A 27,743-nucleotide genomic window follows, 5' to 3' on the forward strand; every position below is an offset into this window, starting at 1 on the left:
TGTCAATTGCTTCGTGATAAAACTACCCGTTTTACCCTAAGCATACGGTTCGGTTTTTTCCAAATAAAGTCGCAAGATCTTGAATAAATCTTTATTCTTTAGGTGTATTAGAATCTTTTTCAAAAGTAAAATGCAAACGAAAAACTTATTTATTTGACACTGACTGATCTCTTTTTTCTGCCTGCTCAGATTCTTTTTCCAAAAAATATTCACCTAGAGTATGGTGGCTCTGACATCCTCCCACCTGAGGCATGTTTATAACAAATAAGCATGGCTCATCATCTTTCCAGAGCCAAGAAAGCAATCAGTAAACAAGCACAACAAATAAAAACATTAGTTTAAGTATAACCTAAAGTAGAACAAACGGGAAAGGGAATATCTATCTATGTAGGTGTTTGTCTAATAATATTGACAGTCAGAATACCTAACCGGGGTTTTAACATTTCGCCCACTTCGCGTAACTCTCACTTCCGATTCGGGTACTCTGCTTTTTGTCACTCCCGATTCCGCACTTGCACTTTCGTTTCTTGAAAGCGGCTCTGATCCCATGAAGAAGTCCGAACTGCCACCGTTTTCCATCTGAGAGTAGTCTGCTGCACACTCCAATGGATACAGCCGTTGTATAGGTCTCAGAAATTGACCCCTTTCCGTAAGGACCTTGACCAGTCGAACACGCCCGTCATTTCCAGGCAGGAGCTCGATTACACGACCAAGAGGCCAATTTGCTCGTTTGTCTTTATCGTTACTCACAAATACTACTTCTCCCACCTTCACTTGGCTTTCTTTATTTCTTTTGGACCACCATTTTAATTGGCCCAAATACTCGTTGCGGAACTTCTTCCGAAGATCTTCCAACAACTTTTGTCTGTGTAACACCTTCCTAGATAGCGACTGTTGATCAACGGCATCACAATCTGGAACGTCACCTGGTACCTGGTCTCTAAGAAACATCACTGGCGTTAGAGGTACCAATTCATTAGCATCCGATGAAGGGTAAGTAAGTGACCTTGAATTTATGACTGATTCATAATCACAGAGGACAGTTACTAGACTTTCATAATCCAGCGAAGAACGTCCTAATATTTTCCTTAAAAGTTGTTTCAAAACGCCCACAAGTCTTTCCCAAAACCCACCCCACCACGCAGCCTTAGGTGGATTAAATCGCCATCGTATACGTTCGGCACTACTATGCTCGGCAATTTTCTGAAAGTCTACTAGCGAGAAAGCGTTTTCGGTACCGACAAAGTTTGTCCCATTATCGCTATATATGGTTTTCGGACGACTTCGCCTGGCAATGAACCTTCGCAGCGCTTGCATAAAATCCGCCGTTGATAACGAACTACATAGTTCTAGATGCACTGCTCGATATACGGTAAAAAGGCACACCCATACCTTTTCTCCAGTATTGAGATACAAAGGACCCCCAAAGTCTACACCCGTTATTTAAAAAACTGCGGCATCTCGAATCCGATCCATCGGTAACGGCGGGGAACTTGCATCAAACGGCTTAGCATTATGTCTTTTACAGACGACACAACCAGAAATCGCTGATTTTATTGCCCGTCGACCGCCTAAAATCCAATGTCTTTCTCGTAAAATACTTATCAGTCCTTGGACACCAACATGGCATAACTTAACATGTTCCCCAAATATCAACCGATTTACCACTGAGTGTTTGGCAGGCAAAACGATTGGATATCGAAAATTTTTCTGATCGTCTCGATTACTAATACGAGATTTTAACCGAATTAAACCGTTCTTGAATTTAAAGCCACTCAGGCCACGTAATTTCTTATCATTTTCGTTCGCAAATGATTCTTGTTGTATTAGTTTGAGAACCAATATTTCTGATTTGTCACATTCTTCAGCACCCAGGTCTCCTTTACGCTTGTCATACTTATTTCTAGCATTGTGTATAAATCGAAGTATCCACGCGCACATTCTTAGAGTTTTGAGGTATTGTGAAAAATAGTATAGATGCCAGTCTTCTGACGTCATTATTTTACTCTCACTGTTGAGTAGTACCGTAACCAGTTTTTTCTTCTTTTCTGTATTAATCTCCTCTTCATCATAATGGAGATTATCCCTAGGCCAACACGACGAGTCTCGATATAACCATGACGGGCCCTCCCACCATCTCGATTCGAGCAATTGTTTCGCAGAACAACCTCGAGATGGGAGGTCAGCTGGATTCAGCGTACCAGGAACGTGATGCCAATTTTTGTCTGAAGATGCTGTCCGAATTTCCTTCACCCGATTCCAAACAAATGTTGACCCTTCTTCTGGTCTTCTAATCCAACTGAGTACTGTTGTCCAGAAAAAACTTTCTAGTTCACAGAAATTAGTAATCGAGGCATTGTTAACGAAAAGGAAAACAGAAGTCATGGACAAGCTTTGAGGTTTTTCCAGGGGTATCTTGCCCATCATGGTCCAGCCTAGTAGTGTTTCGATGGCTACCAGCCCGCATTTCAGAACATATCGTTTTCCCGTGTATAGTTTTCCTGCAATATCGGAACCTATTAAAAGTTCTATAGGGACATCGTCATATGAATCCGATATCTGGATATTTAACAAGCGAAGTTCTTCCGTCCAGACACCATGAAATACAGCAGAAACTTCGTTGCAAATTACGGGTTGATCCAAAGCTTCAAAAGTACAACTATAGCTGTTGTTGCTTACTGTGACGTTATAACAATCGTGCTTCTGAGATAACTCACTTTCGCCAAACAACCCATGAATAATGTTAATCTGTCTTTTGGACCTGTACTTCAAAAATTCAGCTGTGGACTTTAAAATATACGATTTTTGAGATCCCGTATCTATCAACGCGCGCACGTATCGTTTTCTCTTAGAGTTTTCCATTTTTACGTGGAGCGTTTGCAGAAAAATGTGTTGATTTGTACTATTTGCAAGTGCCTGATGGGTTCCCGTCACAACTTCTTCCTTAATGTCCTTTTGATCGGATTTTCCATCATTCTGTCGTTTCGCTGAGAGCTCCAGACACATCAGAGCTACGTGTGATTTGCCACAAATGATACATCTTAATCGACCTCGACAGCAACGAGCCTGATGTCCAATTTTTAGTCAGCAAAAACAGGCTCCCTTTTCAGTCAGAATATCTTTTCTCTGATCATAGCTTAGTTTCTGAGCTTTAAAACAACTTGAACTCTCATGCAAATTCTGACAAAAAAGACATTTATTTGTTACTGAGGAATTGATTAAGCCCGTTGCAGTATAAAGTTTTGGAGAATCTTCTTCGTGTCTTTTTTATCTATTTTCTCCACGTCTAAAATCCTTATTTCTCCTATTGCTTAAATCGAAACCCTCCACTGCTAAATTAACATGCTGTTCATTGTCGACTTCATTCTTTAAAAACTTCATGAGGCTTCTGAGACGATTTTCTATTGTAGAAACACCTGCGGTCTCTTCTAAAGCGGCGCCTGTCGAAAGGCGGCTGTCTGGTAAACGTTGCCAAACCCTTAGTAAGTCTGACGGGAGACATGACTCGACCAAAGGAAATAGCATGGCTGCATATTTATCGGATGTAATGCCGAGTGTCTCTAATGCCCGTAACTGCGACTCTAATTTGTCATACAAGAAAGACAAGTCTATTTTATTGCCAGACGAAGTGGTATTTATAACTAATTTGAGCAACTCTCGAACATAAACTTCGATCTGCAAGTCCTCACGACCGAACCGAGAGAGAAGACAGTCAATCATTTTACTATAGTTACTTTCTGTAGCGGGAAAACTGTCGACGAGCTGCCTAGCTCTACTACCCGGCACCATAGCTTGAATCAAATACTCAACTTTATCGTTCAAGTCTATATCCGGATCATCATGCACTTTTTGAAACTGAGACCAGAATGGCAACCAATCTTTAATATTCCCATCAAACTTCTTAAATTCTAAGGTGGGCAACTTAAATTTACGTTTACCTGTTCTGCTATTAACGGTTCCATCAGATATCACAGAAGTTACCTCATTTTCCACGGCGTCTGTCCATTTGGGCTGCATACGTTCTTCGCAGCGACTATTCAGATCCGCAAACTTCTTGATATAATTATCACTGACCTCCATCTCCACTAACAAATCTTCTTCGTTGGCATCATCATCTAATAGAAGATTGTAGATTTCGTTGTCAACTTGTTTTAAATCTTCGAATTTTTGTCGCAGAATATCTATTGATACCTTGATGAGTCGTAAGTCATCTTCCGGCGTCGATAATAATTCATCTAATTCATTTGCCGATTTAGTAAAAGTAGTGCGAAGCACTTTCCGATGTTTCTTCTTTTGCTCCATTTTTCACTGCAAACTTTGTCAAACCACACGATTACCAAAACGTTTAAAAGCGATAAAAGTTTGTCCAGTGATCGTCTATACGCTTCTACTACACCCAGTACATACACAAAAACGACTTGTTTTCACTTAAAACTCCCTGTCCTGTCACGGTCACCAAAAATGTCAATTGCTTCGTGATAAAACTACCCGTTTTACCCTAAGCATACGGTTCGGTTTTTTCCAAATAAAGTCGCAAGATCTTGAATAAATCTTTATTCTTTAGATGTATTAGAATCTTTTCAAAATTAAAATTCAAACGAAAATCTTATTTATTTGACACTGACCTCTTTTTTCTGCCTGCCCAGATTTTTCTCTAAAAAAAAACATTCACCAAGAGTATGGTGGCTCTGACAGTCTCCACGATGTGCGGTTTTCAAATGAGACGCTGGTCCATCGTCACGCCCAGGTATCGTGTTTGTCGATTCCATGAGATGGGTTCCTGGGATAGTGTCAGTCTGTCGAGGTTTTGTGGGATTTTTCGTTTGGTAAAAAAGATAGCTTAACTTTTGTTGGGATTAATTTTGACTTTCCACCTGTTGCACCAGGTTTCAAGTTGGTCAAGTTGGGAGTTTTGGAGGAGGGAGGCGGAACATCTAGGGTCTACGGATTGGGAAGTGATTGTCAGGTCGTCGGCGTATAAGTATATGTTGGTGTTGGGGGGATGTGGGATGTCGGAGTTGTAAATGATGTATAGGTGTGGGGACAAGACGGTGCCCTGAGGGACACCAGCCTCCATGGGACGGGGGGTGGAAAGGGAGTCTTGGATTTGGATGCGGAATTTTCGGTGATGTAGGTAGGATTTTATAAGTTATTTGGTAAAGGATATGGGATATTGGTTGGTGAGCATTTTCATCAGTAGGCCATCATGCCAAACCGTATCGAAGGCCTTTGCGACGTCCAGAAAGACAGCACCAGTGTACTGTCCCCTGTTGAAGGCCGCCGTGATGTGCTCGGTAAGGCGAAGGATTTGGAGTTCGGTGGAGTGATTGGGACGGAAGTCGAACTGCTCGTCTGGAATGACTTGCAGTTCTTGGGAGTGGGTTCTTAGACGGGTTAGGATGATTTTTCCTACCACTTTGCTCAAAGCCGGGGGCAGGCTAATGGGCCGGTAGTTGGATGGGAAGGTGTGATCTTTGTTGGGTTTTGGGATAAGGATTATGTTTGCTGTTTTCCAGCGGCTAGGGAAGTGTCTTAGTCTGAGTGTCGCGTTTGTTATGTTTAGTAGTCGTTTAAGTGTCGTGTTATGTATATTGTCGGGTGTGGGGCTTTTCTGTTTTTAAATCTGCATATTGTCAGTTTTAGTTCGTCAGGGGATGTGAGGGGGGATTATGTCGCTGTCGGCGAAAGCATCGGCCTTTTCCTGGTTCGTGTAAACCACCCCCACACTACCGTGGATTGGAGGAATTTTATGGCGAGCGGTTTGTTGCAGGGCCCTCTGCGTTTTCCAGAGGCTGTTGTCTTGTGGATCCAGCGACTCCAGGTGCCTTGCCCGGTTGTCCTGGGCCAGTTCACCTAGAGCTGCTTTCCCCCACTGTTAAGTATGTTTAACTCATGTCTATGTCGAGGGAGGCGGGTGCAGGTGGTAAGCCGTTTCGCACGTCGTCTGTCACGTATTAAGTTTTTCATGTCATCGGGGAGGGTGCTCTGGGAGTTCGTCAGTCGGGGGACAATAATCTCAGTCGTAGTCTGTGTCAGGGCGTTTTTAATGTCAGTCTCGAGGGAGAGGATTGTCGCCTCCAGGTCATGAGTGGTTTCGATGACTGGGAAGCGTTCCCAGTCAGTGAACCTCCTCGTGAAGGTACCTTCATATCTCTGTATTCGCCCCAGATCCAGAGTTATTGGATTGTGGGCGGAAGACCCTTCGTATTGGGTGGATATTTGGGCATTTAACGGATTAGTTTTTAGAAGGGCAATGCCGATGATGTCGGGGCGTCCCGCTGTGCCATATGGGGGACTTCACGTTGAAGTCTCCGATGGCAATTGTCTGGGGTCAGGAAAGGATTATGTCTAAGTCATTGTCAAGTAGTGGTAGTCTGGGTGGGTTGTAACAAGACACTACCGCGACGACTCCATACCGTAGCGATCTCACCGCTATCGCCACGGCCTCGGTATTTTGAGTTTGGAGACGCTGCAGCGGATAATGGTCGATGCACTTCTTTACCATGAGTCCAAGACCACCCCCGTTACGGTTTCCGTCATGTCTGTATATGTCATAGTCAGGGATGGAGGTACGGGATGCCTAGCTGAGGTAGGTCTCCTGGACAGCCATAACGTCTATGTTTAGACGGTTCAAGGTGTCCATGAGTTCCATTTTTTTTGGACCGGAACCCGTCAATATTCCAGGACGAAATTCTCAGCGAGGAGGGTTGGGAAGGCCGACGAGCCATTAGAAGTCGACGAATGCAATAATTCATGCAGTGCAAGTACTGGATGTATTTGTACAGTTCGCCTCTTTCTCACAACGGTAAATTCGTAGTAAAAACAAATTTTTAGTCAAATAAATACATGGAAATAAATTAATCAAAAATAATCATCAAATCAAAATTAATTTCAAAATTTTCTTTCTTTTTTTTCCTTATGTACTTATTTTCTTAATCACTAATAAATAATCATAAAAGAGCACGCACACACGCATGCACACGCACGCGCGCACACACACACACACAGACAATGTGGATGTTGTGAAAATTTAGTATGCAGTCGCCAGTAAAACAATGTTCATCTGTAAAAACCACCTTGCTTGTACAATCCGGATCTTATCCTAATTGGTTTCCACTGACAAAATTCCACCTGAAACACCAGGACACAAGCCGACCCATACGACAAATTACAACAACACCTTAACAAAGCACTGAGAAGGCAAATACGCAAACTAGCCGAACAAAACGACAGACAAAGCTTACAAATTCAGATCCTGATAAAACAAATTGCGGCAAATAATATTAAAACAATCGGACAAAAACAATTCAATTACACAAAAAACTTGACAATCTAATTAACAAATACAAGACAACACACCCAAACACATATTTCTGCCCCTACTTCCGTTCCCTTCTGCGCAGACGAATGCAAAAAGGACACTACATATTTGGGAAATTTAGCAGCAAAAGAGTACAATACGTATGGGTTACATGACAAAATTGAACATACATATCTATTGTGAAGTCAGTAAATAAACTAAATTATAAAAACTGTTGTAAACAAATATATGACAATAGTATTTTTTAGTAGTGACGTCACATACGCCAAATAATAGGCAACCCCATAGTGCACATTGTTTGAAGAATTTCTCAATATTTTTACTAGTACCTTATGTACTTTGGACATAAGTGCCAAAAAAGTGGCTTCTTTGTGATGACCTTAAATATCGCGATATTTTGGCAATATTAGAAATATTTAAGAAGTTTCAGACCACAAGTGACAAACTAATAGAATTTTACAGTTTATATATTATTTAAATTTATAAAACAATACTGACTTTTATAGTAATTAAGAAATTAAAATTATATTACTGAGCATGCGCATTAAAGATAATTTTATGTAAGCGAAGTAGCCTCGCGACAGGATATCATTCAAGAATGGTTTGGTTGTGGTTAAGAGTACGTCTATAATAAACCACAAAAAGCACTCGATAAATACACTGACACAGTACAACATCAACAAAAACAATAAAAATACTTAGTAGAATTAGAAAATGCCAAGATTAAACAAAACAAAAGAAAATACGCTTATAATGACAGTGATAACATGACAACAATAGTAGAATACAAAACAGTTTCTAACAGTCAGACGCATGCGCATATCGATATAATGCTTACATAATTAAGGTTCAAAATTTATTGTTTTGAATCAAATGCGATTTCGTCGGACTGTTGGAAACTAATTCTAATGCACTTGGAACAAAGCTATTACCTACTTCTTATGAGGTTATTCTTTCCGAGCATGAGCATTAGGACATTATGGCATGGCTAATGTTAAATTTTTACTTTATTTAAATTTAGGAATATACTTTTATATCGTTTTTTGTAAGTTTTAAGTACATTAGTGTATCTATTTTACGAAACACGTGTTGGTTGTTCTTAAATACTTCTAAATCCTTGTAAAAATAAATTCATTTGAAGTTATTCATTTTTATAGTAACATGTAAATAGTATACCTACAAGGGTCAGATTCGGCCTGTACAATTTCAACTATGACAGTTTGTTGCGGGTTGCCTAAATATGTGACGTCACACTAAAAAGTCTATTATCTATTACTCTAATAGGAAAAAAGAGAGGATTTCAAGAAGAGAAAAATATATAGGGTATTAAAAATAGATTAAGTTTAAAATTTCTAAACGTAATATTTAATTGTTTTTATATATTTTCTTGAAATTGCAAGAAAATTTCCAAAAACTGTTTTCTTTATTTTTTTTTATATAGAAAGGCAAAAAAGACAAAGAGGTACAATGTTATGTGAATATTCTGTAGAAAACCTATAAAACGTTTTCCAACCAACATTTTATTTAATGTTTCATTAAAAATAGTAAGCAACAAGTAAATAGATTAAAAAATATATGATAAACTTATAAAATGCAGTTAAATGCCATTGAATAAGCATAAATAAAGATTGTAAAATAAATCTTTTATTTTGTTATATTACAATATATTAAGGATACCAATGCATTTATAATCATAAATGTGTTGTCTATTCTAAAAATGTGTGAAGGGGAATTCATATAAATAACTCTATCATATAGGAGTTGAACTGGTCGAAAATTATGTGTAAGTTGACCACCTTGTCCAGCTAACAATCTGAATGCTTGTATCTGAAAATAAAAAGATTTTAGGTATATTTAGATTCACAATAATCACAAATCGGATTTTTACAATTTAGTCGACATTTCGTTTTTATTTAAAACTTCACGATTGAAAACAATAATAAATGGTTAAAAAATTGTTTTAACAGAACGCGCAATAAAAAAAACATTTCATAAAGAAAATTAATATTATACATGCATACATGCATGATGCATGATTATAAACGCCCTGAGCTGTAACTCGGTTACCCATGGACATATCCTGTAAAATATATATGTATATTTTTAAATGGGTTAATTTCTTTATACTGACGCACAAATTTTTTTTTTATGTCACATTGTAGATGAGTGGTGACATCATCGATATATTTTTTAATGGGATTGTATAAATTTTTTGCACGTTTTGATTGATTTTTTATTTTCTTTCCATCCATATGAAATGAAAAAAAGGCATACACCTTTGCATAACGAAATTTTTGAGAAAAAATAAGAAAACTTTCAGCCTTTGACTTTAGTTTACGGTGCTCACTTTCTAGTTCATATAAAATAGAACGCGTTGGAAAAAAAATTGCATATGGCTTTTATAATCAACAGACTGTATTTCAGAATGTTGTAAAAACAATATACAGTGTGTTTCACTTAAAGTCGGGACACCTCCATATTTAGGACGGCGTTGGCCGATTTCCAAAATTCTTTTTTTTATGTGGTAGTACTCAAAAAGCCCTACTTTTTGATATTATATTTTTTGACATGTGATGTTTTCTACGGCCTACTATCATTAAGAAAAGACCCTCAAAAATTAAAACACATATTAGGCAGTTTTTTAAGAAAGAAATGGATAGCATTTTCGATTTGATCACACCTCAAAACGCTAAATACAAAATTTCATTATTATAGCTTTTACAGGGTGTTCACAAAATAGGTGCAAACTTCGAAAAATTACACGTTTTGCAGTGTCCTGTATTAACAGTGGAAAATATTTTCAAGGTATTTTTTCATAATTTTATTAACCCAAGGTATATCCATGCAGTTTCATTAATTTCACTCATACAGGGTGCTCACAATAGGACAGCCAAATTATATATATTTTTTATTATACTAGAAATGAGTTTCACAACGAAATAATATTTGAATATTACTGTTTTCTATTAGTTCACCGTCATTTGGTATGCACTGTTCAATTCGTCTCCTCTTATTTCTAGTAACTCTGCTCAACTGATGTGGTGTTATTTGTCGACATGCCTGTCTATTGTATACATTTTCTCTGCTCTGGGGCCTTGTTTTATACATTATCTTTTTGACAGTTACCCATAAAAATAAATCAAGAGGCGTCAAGTCTGGAGCTCTTGACGGCCACTCAATTAACGGACTGTTGCGACCTATCCACTTTCTCGGGAAATACTCATTCAACCAATGACGTACTATTACCGCATTATGAATAGGTGCGAGGTTCTGTTTTACATGAAGAGGAAATGCATGTACTGAATCTCAGAAATAATTATTTAAAACATTCATAAAAATCTCTGCCTTTAGATTAACATAAAAAAAGAAGGGCCCGATTATTCGATCACATAAAATCCTAGAAAACATGTTAATTTTTTTTTTAATTAAGATTCATGTAATATAATTAGACAAGCATGTCGACAAATAACACCACATCAGTTGAGGTTGTTAATAAAAAAATTACTTTTTACAAATTTATTTGCAAGTGACCACATGTCAGTCAATTATTAAGTGTTCAACTTGATGACCTCCAGCCTCGATATAGTAATAAGTTTTGTAAAAAGCGTTACGCACATTTTGTAAGATTTCTGGAGTAATTTGGCGGCATTCGCCGACAATGCGTTGGCGTAGATCTTGAAGGGAGGTAGGTGGAGTGAAATCAATTTTGAACTTTAAGTGGGGTACAAGAGAAAGTCCGAAGGAGACAAATTCGGCGATCGTGCAGAATGATGACGCCTCTTCTCCCAATCCACTGATTCGCAAACCAATGATCAAGATACCCGAACAGGCAGACCGTAATGTGAGAGAGCTCCACCCTGTTGGAATATCAACTGGTCTTCGAGATAATTCTCATTATTCTCAATAATGTTTGTCCAACGCTGGATCAATGTTGTTCTCCAACAAATCCAGATACATCTCCCCGGTGAGATTACCTAGTAAGAAAAAAGGACCAACAATACGGTTACCAAAAATTCCAGCCCATACATTTAATTTTTCCTGATGTAGTGTATGACTCTCATAAAATATCATTGAGTTAGAATCGAACTAATAACGACAATTATGATGATTAACGGTCATTAAAAGAAAAATAACATTTATCCGAGAAATAGATATCAAAAATAAAATTAAGATTGTTAATAGCTCGTTTCACAAAATTGTAGTCGGCGGTCATATCATTTTCATGAAGTTCCTGTGCGAGGTGAATTTTGTATTGTTGAAATTTACGATGTTTCTAAATTTTTCGAATTTTGTTTTGCCCAAAACCGGATTCAGCTGCCAGTTGCCTCGTACTCGTTCTGGAATATGTAGCAACATGTTCAAGAATCGCGATATCTATTGCTTCATTTCTTTCGGGGTGTCGCTTTTTATTACCTACAGATCCAGTCTCCTCAAACTTGGCCAGTAACTCCAAAATGCACTTTCTGTGAACATATTTATCCAAGTATTGCTGATTTAAAATTTCTGCTGTACTATTAGCACACTGATTATTTCCATAAAAGATTGCAATTATTTCCACCCTTTCTAGAATCGAATAAACCATAATGTTAACGAAGTGTGAATTCACTCAATACTCGTTCTGATACTATTATTTATTATTTCAATTTATTACGAACAGTAAAAGGAAATATCACATAACATAAGGGCTGACACTGAACAACTAATTTTAGCTGTGATCCATAAAAATGTGACTAAGTACATTAAACATTTAAAGTAGTTTTAAAAACGGATCAACAGTTTTATCGCAGCTGATGGAGAGAAAAAAAGTTTGCAAATAAATTTGTAAAAGTATTTAGGTTTTTTTTTATTAACAATCTGTATCTCTGAAATTAATAGGTCAAATTCAACTTAACCCTCCTTCCCTATTACACGAATAAAAAAATTTCAAAACATACAGGCTGTTACAAATTCGCTTCTCACTACAGGAATCTCGAAAACGGTAAGAGGTACGAAGTAGCTTAAATCGGGGCAAAGTTGCGTAATCAGGGGACCAACATTATGCCTGTAAAAAATCAAGGCTAACATGATTAGTTTTCGAAATATTTGAAAAAAGCCGAAATTTTGGAAATCCGTTTTTGTTTCATTTCCGCCTTGTTTGAGGTGATATTGAAAAAAGAAAAACACTTTCTCATGGCCACTTTTCGCCCTCTATCGAATGGTATAATCAATTTTTGTATGTAACGTTTCATCTTTCCAGGACCATCATCAACTTCATTTTTTCAAATACGACCCTAAAAATTTAATTAGATTTTCTGCAAGCCCTCATGACTCCTAATACTGTACTGCCTCAGCCCGAATCAGATTCAGACGTTTTGTCTCCAAAAATTTATCTACAGTGTATTCGTTCCAAATTTATCTAAATTTTTTATTTAGATTTCTTTGTTTATTGAATTATCGTACACTGTTAATGTCGTTAGATCCTGTAAAATTCATCTAGTTATATAAACTATTATCACCACGCATTACAATAAAACATTTATTATTTTTAACTATTATCATCACTTGGTCGTACATAACTCAATAAGTTGTTTTAATTTTATTATGACAAATTAATTCTTAAAAATGCATATGAACAAGCAATACGCCAACTGAATATTATTTTTTTTTTTAATTTCAGAAAATGTTCAAAAACATGTTCGTTTTGGCAAAGGTTGAAAATGAACATCAGCGTAATAATATCGGAATTTATTATATCTGTAACAGCAACTGTGAAAGAGAATGTCAGATGTATTTGTATGAATATCCTGGAAAAAATAGATCGGAATTTGTTTGAATTTTAAGTCTAGAAATAACTATGGACACGGGAATAAAACTCTAATAATGTTTTATTTTAATACGTGGTGGTAATATTTTAAATACCTAGATGGATTTCACAGGGTCTAACGACACTTACAGTGTATTCAATAAACAAAGAAATCTAAATAAAAAAATTAGATTTTGGAACGAAACACTGAAGATAAATTTTTCGAGACAAAACGTCTGAATCTGGTTCGGGCTGAGGCGGTACAGTATCGGGGGTCATGAAGACTAGCAAAAAATGTAATAAAATTTACAGAGTCGTGTTAAAAAAAAATGAAGTTGATGGTCCTGGAGAGACGAAACGTTACATATAAGAATTTATTATGCTATTCGATAGAGAACAAAAAGTGGGCATGAGAAAGTGTTACTCTTTTTTCAATATCACCTCAAACAAGGCTGAAATGAAACAAACGAATTTCCAAAATTTCTGTTTTTTCAAATATTTCGAAAACTAATCATGTTAGCCTTGATTTTTTAAAGGCATAATGTTGGTCCCCTGATTACGCAACTTTGCCCTCATTTAAGCTACTTCGTACCTCTTACCGTTTCCGAGATCCCTGTAGTGAGAAGCGAATTTGTAACAGCCTGTATATTGAAAAATGAAATGAATTGAAATGAAAAAAAAATATTTAAATCATTGTTTAAATCCCTTTTCGTATCGTTTCTGACCGCTGATCTACAAAGGTTCTCGACCTACCGTAATATGGGTCATTAACCCAGTTTTTAATGCCTTTTTAATCCGTAGGAAGCTACATCGAATAAAGACAGCTTTTTAGCTAAACACATTAATGAATGAGATAATTTTTACATCTTAAATATTAACAAGTATTATTTATTTGTTAACAAAACAAACGTATAAGGATAATAACTGTTTTGGAATGTTAGGTTATACAACTCAGTATTTTCAATATTGTTAACGTTTTCATCCCGTTTTATAATTGAATATGAGTTTGTAGTATTATGTTCAAGTAATTATTCAGTTTGTAGTACGTATACCTTATTGTGTGTCTTGTTATTTTTCAAAGTACCTACTTCACACCAGGCTTGAAGCAACGATAGGTTGCTTGAAAATGACGATAAAATCGGCCAACGCCATCGTATTTGATATTGATTATACATTAAAAAAATGCTTGGTTTAAAATCCTAGCTGATCCTGTTTTGAATATATCGATATTTTTCATTTTTCAACCATGCTGTAAAATTTTATTTAGCATAATTTAAATAAAAAGTCATTGATACATAAAAATATTTGTTATTTGTGTGCAGTATTTATAACTTATATATATTATATGTACATATATACATTTTTTGTTCAACTACTCTCTTGGAGATCAGATACCATTTCCACACCGTCAATGAGATAGATATCACGGCGCGTTTTTTTTTAAAGTGGTTCCTCCTGTAGACCTAATCCACTAGCTGAAAGAAGAATAAGTTATTTTTTTTTATTTTATATGTATTGAGAAGAAAATGTGACTACCGCTTTCTTTAATTGGCTCGAATACGTTTCGTTATCAATCGCGTTTATTTTTAATCTTTCCCAATATTTGAGAATTTCTCTATGGACCGATTCTCCAGCCTATTCAGACCACAATCCTAAACCATCGCAATTCAAATGTATAAGGCCCTGTTTTAAATGATCGAGGATCACATGTATTTTTAAAGATTGAGAAACTCCGTTACTTTGAAAAGCTTTGCGAAGTTCAGTCACCTTTTCGTCTATATCATTAAGGTCCACTTGTTTTGTAGAAAAATAAGATCTTATTTTCGACAATGTTCGATCGCTGTATACTACGCCGACCGGCAGGGCGCGGCGCATTTCCTATTAAGTGGAGCGCCGAGTTAACGGAAGTTAAGGCGTAATTTGCTTATTTTTTAAAAGGTCGAAAATTTTTTTTCGATTTTGTCTTTGTTGGGCCTTCCGAATACATGGTTAACATTAATCATATTATGACTGAATCACCCTGTATATTTTAAAAAATATTTCGGTAATTAAGGAAATGGTATTAAAACAGTTAAATAGGAAAAAAACGGTCTCAAAAAATGAAATAATATCAAATCAGAATTTACAAAGCAACTTTTAAACTTCAATCAAAACTAAGATCAAGAAGAGTAAGAGAATATTATTATGTGTTATTGTAGAGGAATGGTTGCTAGCAATTACAGAACCTTTATAAATGATTACAACTCAAGTAACTAAATTCTGGCAAAATTAAAAATTACCAAAATATCTTAAAGATTATGTTAAAAAACAACATTTGTCAACCATACGGTGATCCATTATCTCGAGCTTAGATGCAACGGTTGGTCATTGTTCATTGTAAACGAATCATTGTGACTAATGACACTAAATTGACATTTGCGCATTTTTTAGTAACATCCGTTATGTGTGTGTATTACCGTTTCAATTGATTTTCTTCCATTTTGTTATTGAATTCTTTTGCTTCAATATCATATATTATATTTAAAACAAATCAGCTGTTTTCATAGCTAAACTCTTTGCTGCTTTGAATGATTGGTAAGTTCTGATCTTCTAACCATAATCCCAAAAATGCTGCTAAATTTCTGTCGGTTTATACGAAATAAACAAATCCGCAATATAAATTTCACTAAAAAAAAATACTAATGGGACTACCTTTACAAGATCTGGCAAAACTAATCTTCACGATGAGCATATCTTCACCGATGAAAGTCTTTAGGATGTTAAAGTAACCACTTATCAACATGGATTCAAAATTAATTTTGGCTGGAGTCATTGGTATATTATAGGTTCTGATATATTACTAAACAGCTACTATACAGAAAATTATCTTAATTTTTTAAATCAAATCTTACCACATTAGATCTACCGTTGTTACTTGCTGCGAAATGTGGTTTATACATTACGGTACGCCTCCTCATTTCACATTAACTGTTCGTCAATTTTTACATGTGCGGTATCCTGGTCGGTGCATCGGAAGAGGGCAAGATGTTCCCAAAAAGTTACCATTGCGATTGTTAGCCTGGACCTACATGCATGCATGATCACGAATCCGTTGCCACCATGTGACCATCAACATTCAATTGTGCATCAGTAAAGAGACTTGACACTCCTTCAAAATGAATTGGATGTTGATGGTCACGTAGTTATAACGGATCCGTGATGCATGTGGATCCAGGCTTAGACAATCCGCAATTATTTTTTGAGAGGCGCTTTGAAATAAAAAATGTATTCTTATCCAGTAAAGAATAAAGAGCGACTATACAGAATATAATTGTAAATACAATAAACACTTTAAGAAATAAGGCATGCCATGGAACGACTTTACCTTTTTATGAAGAGAACATTTTTGTATACAAGAAAACGGCAGCTATTTTGTTGTAATTATTAAAATATTTCCCAGTATTGTAGATGGGTGGTAAGATATGTAGAAAACAGTAATATTCAAAATCACACGTATTTGAGTTATTTAAAAAATAACATTTTTTTGAAAATATGTGTTTAGTGGCCAAACGAAGTGATTTCGTTTGAAGATGAATTAGTTTAAATCAGCATATTTTGAGTCCAGGAATCTGTGACTTCTGTTGTACACTTGCTTGAGGGTATATGACAAATCGCTAAAATGCTGTTCCATAGAAAAGTGAATTTTAATTTTTTACAGCATTTTGGAGTCTTCTATGATAATCAAACTCTTATCATTTTGATAAATTGTATCCTTATAAAACTTTTTTTTTACATTATACAATCATACACATTAAGGCAGATACTAAATGTTGTTTAGTGGATTATACAGAGTGTTACAAATTCGCTTCTCACTTCAGGGATCTCGGAAGCGGTAATAGATACGAACTAGCTTAAATGGGGGCAAAAATTGCATAATCAGGGTAGTTTAAATAACTAGGTGGATTTCACAAGGTCAAACGACACGTAGAGTGTACGATAATTTAATAAACAGAAATCTAAATAAAAATTTTTAATAAGGAACGAAAACATTGAAGATGAATTTTTCGCGCCAAAACGTCTGAATCTGGTTCGGGCCGAGGCAGTACAGTATTGGGGATTATGAAAGCTTGCAAAAAATGTAATAAAAATTTCAGGGTCGTATTTAAAAAAATGAAATGCCATTCGATAGAGGGCAAAAAGTTGTCACGAGGAAGTATTCTTCTTTCAATATCACCTCAAACAAGGCGGAAATAAGACAAAAACAGATTTCCAAAATTTCGTTTTTTTCAAATATTTCGAAAACTAATCATGTTAATTGATTTTTTAGAGGCATAATGTTGGTCCACCGATTATGCAACTTTGCCCCCATTTAAGTTACTTCGTATCTCTTACCGTTTTCCAGATCCCTGTAGTGAGAAGCGATTTTGTAACAGTCTGTATATACAGCGTGTCCCACTAGTGAGGGAAAGTCCAATATCTACGTTAAAATGATATTGGACTTTCCCGCACTAGTGGGACACGCTGTAGAAGTCTTTTACACATTGGCGCGACATTTATTTTTTATCTCGAGAACGAAGCATTTTTCAACAAAATTTTATTCGAACTAGGTATCCTTCTTAATGTTTGCCGTAAGTCTATTAGTGACATTTGGTCTATCAGCAACTAAACATCCTGCATGGCTAGTTCTTATGGAGCATATAACAAAATATTACTTATTTATTTATTTGAAAATAAAATAAAAACATTACAGTTACTCTAAAATCGTAAAATAAAATTATTTTATTTCTGTTATTGTTCTCTTTTATTTTGGACAGATGTTTTTCAAAGATATCTATTTGTGACTTCAGTATGATAATCAACATTTTTGAAAAAATTGTATTTTTATGTTTGTAGAATACGTGTAATGTTTCATATATTTGAAGTTCATAAATTATATAATTTTATTTTACCTGCTCATGAGACAAAGGAATGGTGTTTTTAAATTCTATCCATGTTACCACCTCGGAGCATGGAGGAGTTGTTAAAGATCCTTTGTAAGTAAAATACACATTTTTGTTATTTATAGTAAATTCAGTTAAAGACACAAAATTTTTTATTGCGGTATACGATGACAGATTGTGTACCTTGGGTAAATTATTTTCAAATTGTTTGTAGTTTCCATTTTCTTCATTGGTTGCCTGAAAGAAGAAAATATGTATTATTGTGCGTCGAGACTTGTTAAGTCGCAATGGCATATTTAGCTATAACAATATTTATCTAATTAAATTTGATTTTGGACATTGTCGTATGTGTATATTATTGAAATTTAAACATACACGTCGACAGTAGTACACGTAACTCTGAAACTAATTTAGCGCTGATTTTGGTCCTTTATGGCTCGGTATTTTGAGTCTCGGTTAAAGCTTGATTAACTGATCAGGCGATTAGACTGTACATAATTTACTATTTATTTTATAAAGTATAATTACAGTCTAATCGCCTGATTAGTTAATCAAGCCTTAATCGACACTCAAAGTACCGGGTCTATATCTGACGTCATGTTTTATCGATGACAATGTCCTACTCTAAGTTCTATCGGAAATAGAACTCTTTGATTTTAAATGGAATTAAACCTAACTGTTCGGAAGATATTTACATTTTATAAATAACTTGAAAGGTGCAAGAGTTTTTAAAAACCTGTATGTGTAACTTTTTCCATAAGACAGATTTACATTTGATTTTTTCTATGTAGCGAGATTTTAAGTGAACTGTCTTCCACAACTAAAATATTAAAAAACTGTTCAGAATTCATCAACTAATGAAAGCACCCTGATCGATAAAGTTCTACCAAATCGAGAGCTTCCAGCAAACACTATCTGATCGTCGAGGTGGGCTTGACAGGTTGTCTTCATCGTCACAAAAACATCCATGAGCTGTAGATAAGTGCGCGACCGAGCGCTGCATTCCTCCAAACGCGAATATATCTAAAAAATCATCGATGTTTCAAAATTTTTCACCGAAGAAAAGATACCCTCGGACGACAACGACAAAGTCTGCTGCTCTTTCGTCGAGGTCACCGACGAGAGCCAAGAGCATCAACATTGAATTCGTATCGCAACCACTGCATTGCCCACATATTACTATTTTAAAAAGAATTAATAAAGTTCGTGAATTTTTAAACCGCATTTCGAGTTATAATTCTCCTAAAAATTACACAAACCGAGCGCAGTACTTTCATACACAGCTTTTATGCTAAAATATTATCAAGCTTTTAAAAGCTTAACGTATCTGTAGCTCTACGGAGGTCGTACATTACAATGCTTCTACAGTGCAAAGATTTTTAGACACTAGGGTAACAGACTCGCCAGTGATCAATAACAAAACCTGTTGTACAAAACATTTCAAGTAATACAAACTTTTAAAAAAACTAGGTGCCAGAGCCTACAGTGCGTCTTAGGGTAAACGAGAAACAAATTGGAGCGTGGATCATCAATTCAAAGCAAGTAGAACTCACAATGTAGGAAGACCAGAAATCTCCGCGTCTTTCCTTAACGGCCCCAGGAGCTAACGTTAAAAGGGAAACGTATGAGACACCTGGAAACTTTTCCATCGGCGAGCAGGCGACTAACGTCCCAGCAGCGTAGGTGAAAATGGACCCAGACAGGTACACTCCTTCCGGCTCCATTATAAGGGCTTACAGTCCTCTCAATATGCTGAAGGGAGATGAGAGTAGGTCAACTCCACTGAGAGTTAATCATATCGAGCAAAATTGAAGACATGGCGCCTATCGTGGGGCTATGACAGAAGATAGACAACCGACCTACATAAATCCGCGACATGGCGCCCAACGTGGGGCTAAGTTGCCAAATAAACTAACGACCTATGTAAATCCACGACAATATGATCTATACGTAATAACTTCTTCATGGCCTAAATGGATTACAGGGCAGGTTAATTTAAATTTGCTCTGTGGAATCTGGAATACTTACCATTAGCGGTTTTTTTTGTAGATTTGCATATTTAAGAAATATTTTAAAAATAAATAAAGCAACTGTTATCAAAGCAATTAAATGTAAGTTATACTGAATGTTTGGTGAATTGCAGTTTGTTTTTCCGATATATTACCTTCAATAAACTTCTTTCGACATTTTCTAAATTTATTAAATTTCAAGTTGAAGTTGAATTCAAAGTTAGAAGTATTCAGACGTCGCACAGTGGCGCGAAGCGCTACTGTGCCACCCAAATTACTGTACACCCCTTAAGGTTGGCCCGTTTGAGGTGATTTTTTTTTTAAATGTTCGTCATAAAATTCTCCATCGATCTCTCTTTCTCAATTTTCACTTTGGGTCTTCATTTTCGCGGAATTTGACTCCAAAATTTTTTTTTGCACGGAAAAAACTAGATTTTTCACACAAAAATGACCCTACGGAACACGAGATTGAGATTTTGCCGGACTTTTTTATGGGGGAATGCTCATCTTGGAAAGCCCTACAAGACTGTCCATTTAAATTTCGGAGAGAAATTTTCCGTTGCCGCTAAAAATGGCCACAATCATCCAAAAATTTTCACATATCAGAAATCGTTCTACTGAAAACTGGGAAAGTATTGTAAAAAAATCTCATCTCACAAAAATTATTTGTACACATTCGAGGAATCTGCAAACATTTTTCCAGAATTTTTGGACACATTTTTGGACATTCACAAAAATGGCGTTTCCGAATTTTCCCGTAATTCTGAAAAAGGTCAGAAAGGTTCCATAAATGATTTTGAACACGTTTTTGGGAATTCAATTTTTTGACAAAATGGCCACTTTTGTGGCCATATCTTCATGATGCGCTGATGGAATTGAATGAAATTTACTACAGCGTATTTACTTAATTAGTCCTTTTATTGAAGGTAATATTAATCTCGTGGCTTTAACCAGTGGTATGCTACTGGAGGTGTCGCCCCATTTTCCCAAGAAAAATATACTCCACTAGCAGTTTTTTGTAGAAATAATTCAGGTACCGTTAGCTTGTAACAAAGTGATTTTTCGACATCCTGCATTTGTGCTCTTTTGAATTTATTTGTAATAAATATTACTGCACCGACATTTTGCATTTTTCACGCCGTCTGAATCAACATGACACACCGCGTAGCTCGGAGTCGATGGCCTGCTAGCCCGCTTCGCACAAATCAGTCTGTCTCCAGCCGTTACAGTGATCGGTCGAGCCGACAACAGCTCCAGTCAGCAAATACATCACCGTCGCAGGAAAGTAAGAATTTTACAAGTCCCTTTTAGAAGAATTGCGCAGCCGCAAATCCGAGACGAGGAACTTAGGAAACAAACGGAATTTGAAAATTCAGTTTAACTCCAGCCGTCGCCAAGACTAGTCCAATCCGAAAACCACCGAAGTAAGTTAGAGTTGCTCTTTGTTTCACCCTGTATTTTTTTATACTCCATATTTTGATGACTTGTGCAGCATTATTGGACAGATAATTTAATTTCAAAAGGTTTTTTTCTCTTGAAATTTTTTGATAGGACTAATATTAGGTAAACGCGATAATTGGATCGGATTAATGGTGAACTTTACTTTTGGTGAACAGACTAATTTGTTGGTTACTTTAGCCGAATGTCACGGTAATTCGAGAGCTGCGGTTAGATGGACAAATTTTCAAATCGTCTTGTGCCACAGGGTTTATTTAAATCCAGACATAATGATGCTGGTCAAGCTCGATATGTACTGAAGAAATGATTTTAAATATTGTCGAGAAAAATTCTACAGTTTCCACGGGATAAATTTCTCGACGCCTACAAGGCAATGTATCACAATCTGTAGAATGCCGAGTATTACTAGAGTAACAGTTAAAGCCGTACCATATTCAAAAAGTAGAAGAGTTGCTGCCTGAAGACTTTCCTAGAAGAGTTACTTTTTGCAAAAGAATGTTGCAAATGTTAAACAGAAATCGTAATTTCTCTATTTTTGTATTATTCACTGACGAAGCAACTTTTACAAGGCATAGGATTTTAATACCCATAATATGCATACCTGGAGTGAGGACAATCCTCACAATACGTGCGAGTTATACCACCAGCACACACTCAGTCTGAATGTATGGATAGGTATTATAGGACATTACCTAGTAGGATCCCACATTATGCTGCGTCGCCTAGAAGGAGAAAATTATCTCAATTTTTTAGAAAACAATTTAAACGACTTTTTGATGAAGGCAAGGTAAAATATGTGGTTCATGCACAATGGTGTCCCAGCTGGCGCGGGGAGAAAGGGAAATCCTCCCCTCCTCTTAGGAGGCTGAGGGATAAGAAGACAACACCATGCAGCTTTACATGTTTGGTTTTATACAGGTAAATGTGGTACAGTGTAACCTGCAATATAGCAGGGTGGCAACGGCTGTTTATGTCGCCACCGACGCCTTGATGTGGATACATTGGCACTAATACAAGAAACCCTGGGTAGTTAAATCCAGGATGTCAGGTTTAAATGAATTAACTGGGCGTATTTTCAGCACATCCAACACAGACAGGCCGAGGACGGCCTGTCACCTCTCATCACATCACGTCACATCAAAACCCAACCACTACAACACCTTTCAACATCTGATCTCACTGCCGTGGAAGTGGAATGTGTAGTCAAGGACAAACAAACTCCTGCTGTCATTGCATCAGTTTATTTCTCTCAGGATTCAGTCACCCCACCACCAACGAGGGAGTTGGAGGAAGTGTGCACACTGTCGCACCCAGAAATGGGAACTTATCATGGCCTGTGACACCAATTCACACCACGTCTCCTGGGGCAGTGATGACAACAACACAAGAAGTAAGTCCTTATATGACTATATTAACGCTAGTAACCTTTGTAGAATAGAGCCTGTGTACCGACATTTGTTAACTCGAGAAGTCAAACATTAATAGATGTGACGTTGACTACGGCGCGGCGCGTATATCTAACGTAATCCAAAACTGGCATGTCGCAGATACTGCCTCAATGTCAGATCATCGCTGGATAAATTTTGACATTAATCTTACTAAAACTCCTCAAAAATCGTTCCGGGGCCCACAAGGAACTGACAAAGATAAATATCTATGCCACCTTCGGGAGGACCTGGCGGTACAAGATTAGGAGCCCAGAAGTAATGAAGAGATTGAGGTATTCGTGAATACTGTACAATGTGCCATAAAAAGAGCCCCCTCATATCAGCTCAGCAAACTGGAGCAACCACGAGTTGGGGGAGCCGGGAGCTGAGCGAACTGAAGAAGAAGGCCAGGATATCATTTAACAAAGCAAAAATGACAAGACAGATTGGGAAATATACAAAACCCACCTGAGACTTTTCAAAAAATTGGTCATGGAGAGTCTAGTGTGAGGATATTGAAGACTGCTCGCAGGCCGCTAGACTATGTAAGATCCTTGCAAAAGAGAAAGATCATGATTTAGACCTACTAACCAGAGAGGAGTAGATATATGAGGCGGGTTCTGGACCAGGAAGTGACGTGGCAAGGTCACCTGGGGTCAAGGTCACCCCAAGGTAATGTTAAGGTCACCTGGGGTCAAGATTACCTCAAGGTCATGTCAAGGTCACCTGGGGTCACCTGGGGTCAAGGTCACCTGAGGTCAAGGTCAACTAGGGTCAAGGTCACCTGGGGTCAAGGTCGCCACATAGTCAGTGTATATCGCTCCTTCAGCGGCTTCTTGTGGGTATTGTCGTTGTGCAAGAGATGAGTGGGTGTTGGCATGCAAGAAGTGTCATGGCGGCATGGAAGTATCGTCATACAAGAAGTGTCATGGCGGCATGGAAGTNGACCTTGACCCCAGGTGACCTTGCCACGTCACTTCCTGGTCCAGAACCCGCCTCATATATCTACTGAGGATGGCGAAAGAACCACCAATCTAAATGAAAATCTGGAACTGCTGATGCGGAACCATTTTCCGAGATCCACACTACTGGAACGGGAAGAATGGCCAGACGAAACTGAAAACCTACCTGCAGTCATGGATTGACAGTTCGCCAACCAGACTGTAGAACAAAATAACCTTCTCACCCTTTAAATCACCAGGCATTGACTCTTACAATGGGCATGGATATTTCAATGTTGCATCTGGAACGAATATTTAGGCTGTGCTTTGCACACCTTTACATTCCAAAAATCTAGAGGGAAGTCCCAAAACAGGCAGGCTGGATTATATCTCCCCAAAGGCGACTTATCAGCCTGACCTCGTTTCTGCCGAAAACGATGGAAAAGCTGTGTGAGCGATATATAAGGGATAGTGTGCTAATGGATAGACAGCCACATCCTAACCAACATGCGTACACTTCAGGGCGATCTACCGACACTATCCTCCACCAGGTGGTAGTCAGAATGGAGAAATCCTTGGACAATAAAGAGTTCACCCTGGGGGTATTCATTGACATAGAAGGGGCGTTTGACAAAACGACCTTCCCAAAAATTAACTTAGCTCCTATTATCTGTAGATGGATATCAAATATGCTCACTAAAAGAGCTATATCAATCAGTGTGGTAGATGCCTCCGCGAGAGGAATTGTTGCAAGGGGCTGTCCGCAGCGAGGTGTTTTATCACCATTACTGTGGAACTTATAGTTCAAGACATTCTCCTATGCCACCTCAACTCGGAAATCGGCATCTATACCATCGTTTAAGCAGGTGACCTCACTATGCTGTTTAGTGGAAAATTCGAAGAGATTATTTGCCAAAGAATGCAAATAGCCCTAAGAACTATTGAAAAGTGGTGTACATGAGGGCCATGCTCCGTCAGTCAACCCCAGGAAGGCGGAGACGGTTCTCTTCAAGAGGAAGAGAAAACTGGGGCCAATTAAAGCATAAAAGCATATATTCTAGATCCTTGGATATCCGATATCAGTGAGCAATGGAAAAGCATGCTACCGTGGTACAAACGGAATTAGCAGGTATAACTGTAGCCGCTAAAGAAATCGTCATTAATAGACACACACTGCGGGTAAAACCATTAGAATCTACACAGATAATAGACAAGCACTACTGATTTTATGTAATCATAAGATAATGACTATGTCAGTATGGGAATGCCACCAAGCACTGGTCGTGGCCTCAGCTTCCAACAGCATATCTGTATGCTGGGTTAAGGGATACGAGCGGTGCAATGGCAATAAAGAAGCTGACAGCTAGCCAGAAGTGCATCGGGCCTCAATATTTTTGGACCCGGCCCCTCCAGTGTGCTTTCGCTGTCAGCACTCGCTGAAATTATCAAGGAAAACAGCCACAAAGAATTTACGGAATGGTGGGATGAAACAAATAGCTGTCATTTTGCTAAGGAGTTCTTAGAATACAAGGATACAGCCTAAAAATATCCATGTCTAGGTCAAATCTTCGCCTGGTGACAGGTATTCAAATTGGACACTGTTGGCTAAGGAAGCATCTTTACAACATGAGGAAGTGTGAAACACCTCTTTGTAGGGGCTGTGAACAGGAAGACGAGACTACATGTGTTATGCGAATGCACTGCCGTCTCGTCAACAAGAGAATTCATGTTGGGAGAGCGTTGGCTTTCTATGGCCTATATTAGAGATCCCCCTGAGCAACGTCACCTTTTTCTCTGTAGTAGGTTGGTTAACGGCTCAGGTGGATAGATCTCTTAATGGGAGGAAGTACAAGGAGCCCAATGGAGCCTAAATGCTGTATATAGCACAGTACTCTTTGACTGTACGCTAGTGGTTACACCAACACTTTCCCTGAAGGTGGATAGGTCGTGGCCAAAATGCACCAATAGCTGAGCCACCGCGTTCTCCTGATCATAATCCGTGTGCTTTTTATCTTTGGACTCACCTTAAAGGCCTAGTTTATTCTACACCAGTACATAATTTGGAAAATCTAGAGGTTCATGTACGAAATGCAGTAAATGAACTTCGCAATAACATTGAAATTTTGATTCGAGGGAAGTACAATTTTAGACCAAGACTTGCCTTCAGGCAGAAGGCAAGCATTTTGAGAATAATATTTAAGTAATTAGTATTTTTTTAATAATAAATTTTATTGAAATTGTCATTTAATATTATAAATTTAATTAATTACTAATAATAAGAATTATGCATTTAATAGTACTTACCTTATTTGCAGTTCGTTTTTTACATTAAAATAGTTAATACAATCAAATTATCTCGTTTGATATTACTACCATCAAAAAATTTCAAGAGAAAAAAAACTTTTATGATTAAATTATCTGTCCAATGATGCATGCTGCACCATCAAAATAGGGAGTATAAAAAATACTGGGTGAAACAAAGAGCGACTACCCCTACATTACCCCCATGCTGTCAATGAATTTTATTCACATTCGCGTTGAAACATGGCTATTTGTATTGGTCATATTGGCTAAATTTGAAAACAATATCTTCAAGTATTTAGGAAAAATTTGTATTTTTACTTTTTTTTTGTTTCAACTTTAAGAGGCTGTACCTCGTTAGGGGTGCATTTTGGTATACAGATAAATTAGTTCAAACAGTCTATTTTGAACTCTAGTTTCTGGTCTATAAGGTTGGCTACATATTTAGAATCACCCTGTATACAGTATATCCGCGGATTGAATTTACAAGAGGACAAAAATGACAAAAAGTGAAAAATACGAAAAAAGGCATTGTTGATAAAAGTTTTTGCTTGTTTAGAAAATACGAATCACCATGACGAACTTCAATTTTGTTGTACAGGGCGTGTTAAAAACATAAAAACGTTATTTTGTATAAGAGTGAACATGGTAGGTACCTTATTTTGCAAGATACGAAAAACGGCATTCTTGATAAAAGTTTTTGCTTGAAAAATGAATAAGAGTCACGTTATCAAAAATTTAATTAAATATTATTCACTTTTCAAGCAGAAACTTTTATCAAGAATGCCTTTTTTTGTATCTTGCAAAATAAGGCATGTTTACTCTTACGCAAAATAACATTTATTTTAAAAATAACTTATTGAATTGATGACTTAACATAAAGTTTAAAAATAGTCCTTTGTTTTATGAAATAATTTAAACTTATAATTCTTTGTCATTATCAATAAAAAAAAAAGGACCTGTCACTCGCTCGTTTTCATATAATATTAGTTTTTGTACTTTTACTTATCTTTAAAAGGTATTAAGCTATTGTTAGTATCGTGATTACCATTGTTGTTGTTATTGCGGTCGTCTCATCGTTAATAGTATCATTATCTTTTAAATTAAATCAGCGACACTTCTAGTGCCAGAGTTGAGTTAGAAATTAACAATACCACTCCATGTGGTTAGAATCGTGCACTCTAATTAGACGTATCGAACCAAAAATAATAACCTGCAATTTCTAAAATATGTACAATGTACTTACCTGGTATAAAAATGATAACACAGTTAAACCATCAGCTTGATTTGCGGCATCATTAAAATTGTTATATTTTTCGCTATAAAATACCATATGTAGTTCCATGGGAAAACTGAAATTTGTTTAAAATTATTTTTGTATGAGTATATGTTTTTCTAGTCAAAATATTTTGAAATGAATGAGTGGTAACAGAATAAGCAGAAAAAAGTTTTGAGGGGGGCGGGTGGTCACTGTAGACTCAATTTTCAATTCATTTTTTTGTTAGTCAGATGACTTGAGAGTTTGGGTATGACCCCATATCTTCCGCCCCTGCCCGCACCATTGATGAGTATATATTATATACCG

At 36.9% G+C, this 27,743-nt stretch overlaps 1 protein-coding gene across 1 annotated transcript; it reads right to left on the bottom strand.

The window, feature by feature from the left end:
- Positions 1-8,965: 8,965 nt before the first annotated feature.
- Positions 8,966-27,499, bottom strand: LOC111692206 (carbonic anhydrase 6-like). Its single transcript, XM_023456044.1, has 3 exons — positions 27,405-27,499; positions 18,032-18,259; positions 8,966-9,148 (listed from the first exon to the last, which is right to left on the bottom strand). The coding sequence occupies exons 1-3, from the start codon at positions 27,489-27,491 to the stop codon at positions 8,966-8,968; spliced, it is 498 nt and encodes a 165-aa protein (XP_023311812.1). The 5' UTR covers positions 27,492-27,499.
- Between the last annotated feature and the right edge of the window lie 244 nt (positions 27,500-27,743).

The sequence above is a fragment of the Anoplophora glabripennis genome, unplaced genomic scaffold (assembly GCF_000390285.2).
Source record: "Anoplophora glabripennis isolate ALB-LARVAE unplaced genomic scaffold, Agla_2.0 scaffold920, whole genome shotgun sequence".
NCBI lineage: Eukaryota > Metazoa > Arthropoda > Insecta > Coleoptera > Cerambycidae > Anoplophora > Anoplophora glabripennis.

Bases quoted from the DNA above. Each gene is read 5' to 3' on its own strand.
- LOC111692206 (XM_023456044.1), bottom strand. From the start codon at position 27,491: ATGGTATTTTATAGCGAAAAATATAACAATTTTAATGATGCCGCAAAT. The intron at 18,260-27,404 runs GTAAGTACATTG...TTCTTCTTTCAG, and splicing joins TGTTATCATTTTTATACCAG to GCAACCAATGAAGAAAATGG. The intron at 9,149-18,031 runs GTAAAATAAAAT...TTTTATTTTCAG, and splicing joins TTCCTTTGTCTCATGAGCAG to ATACAAGCATTCAGATTGTT.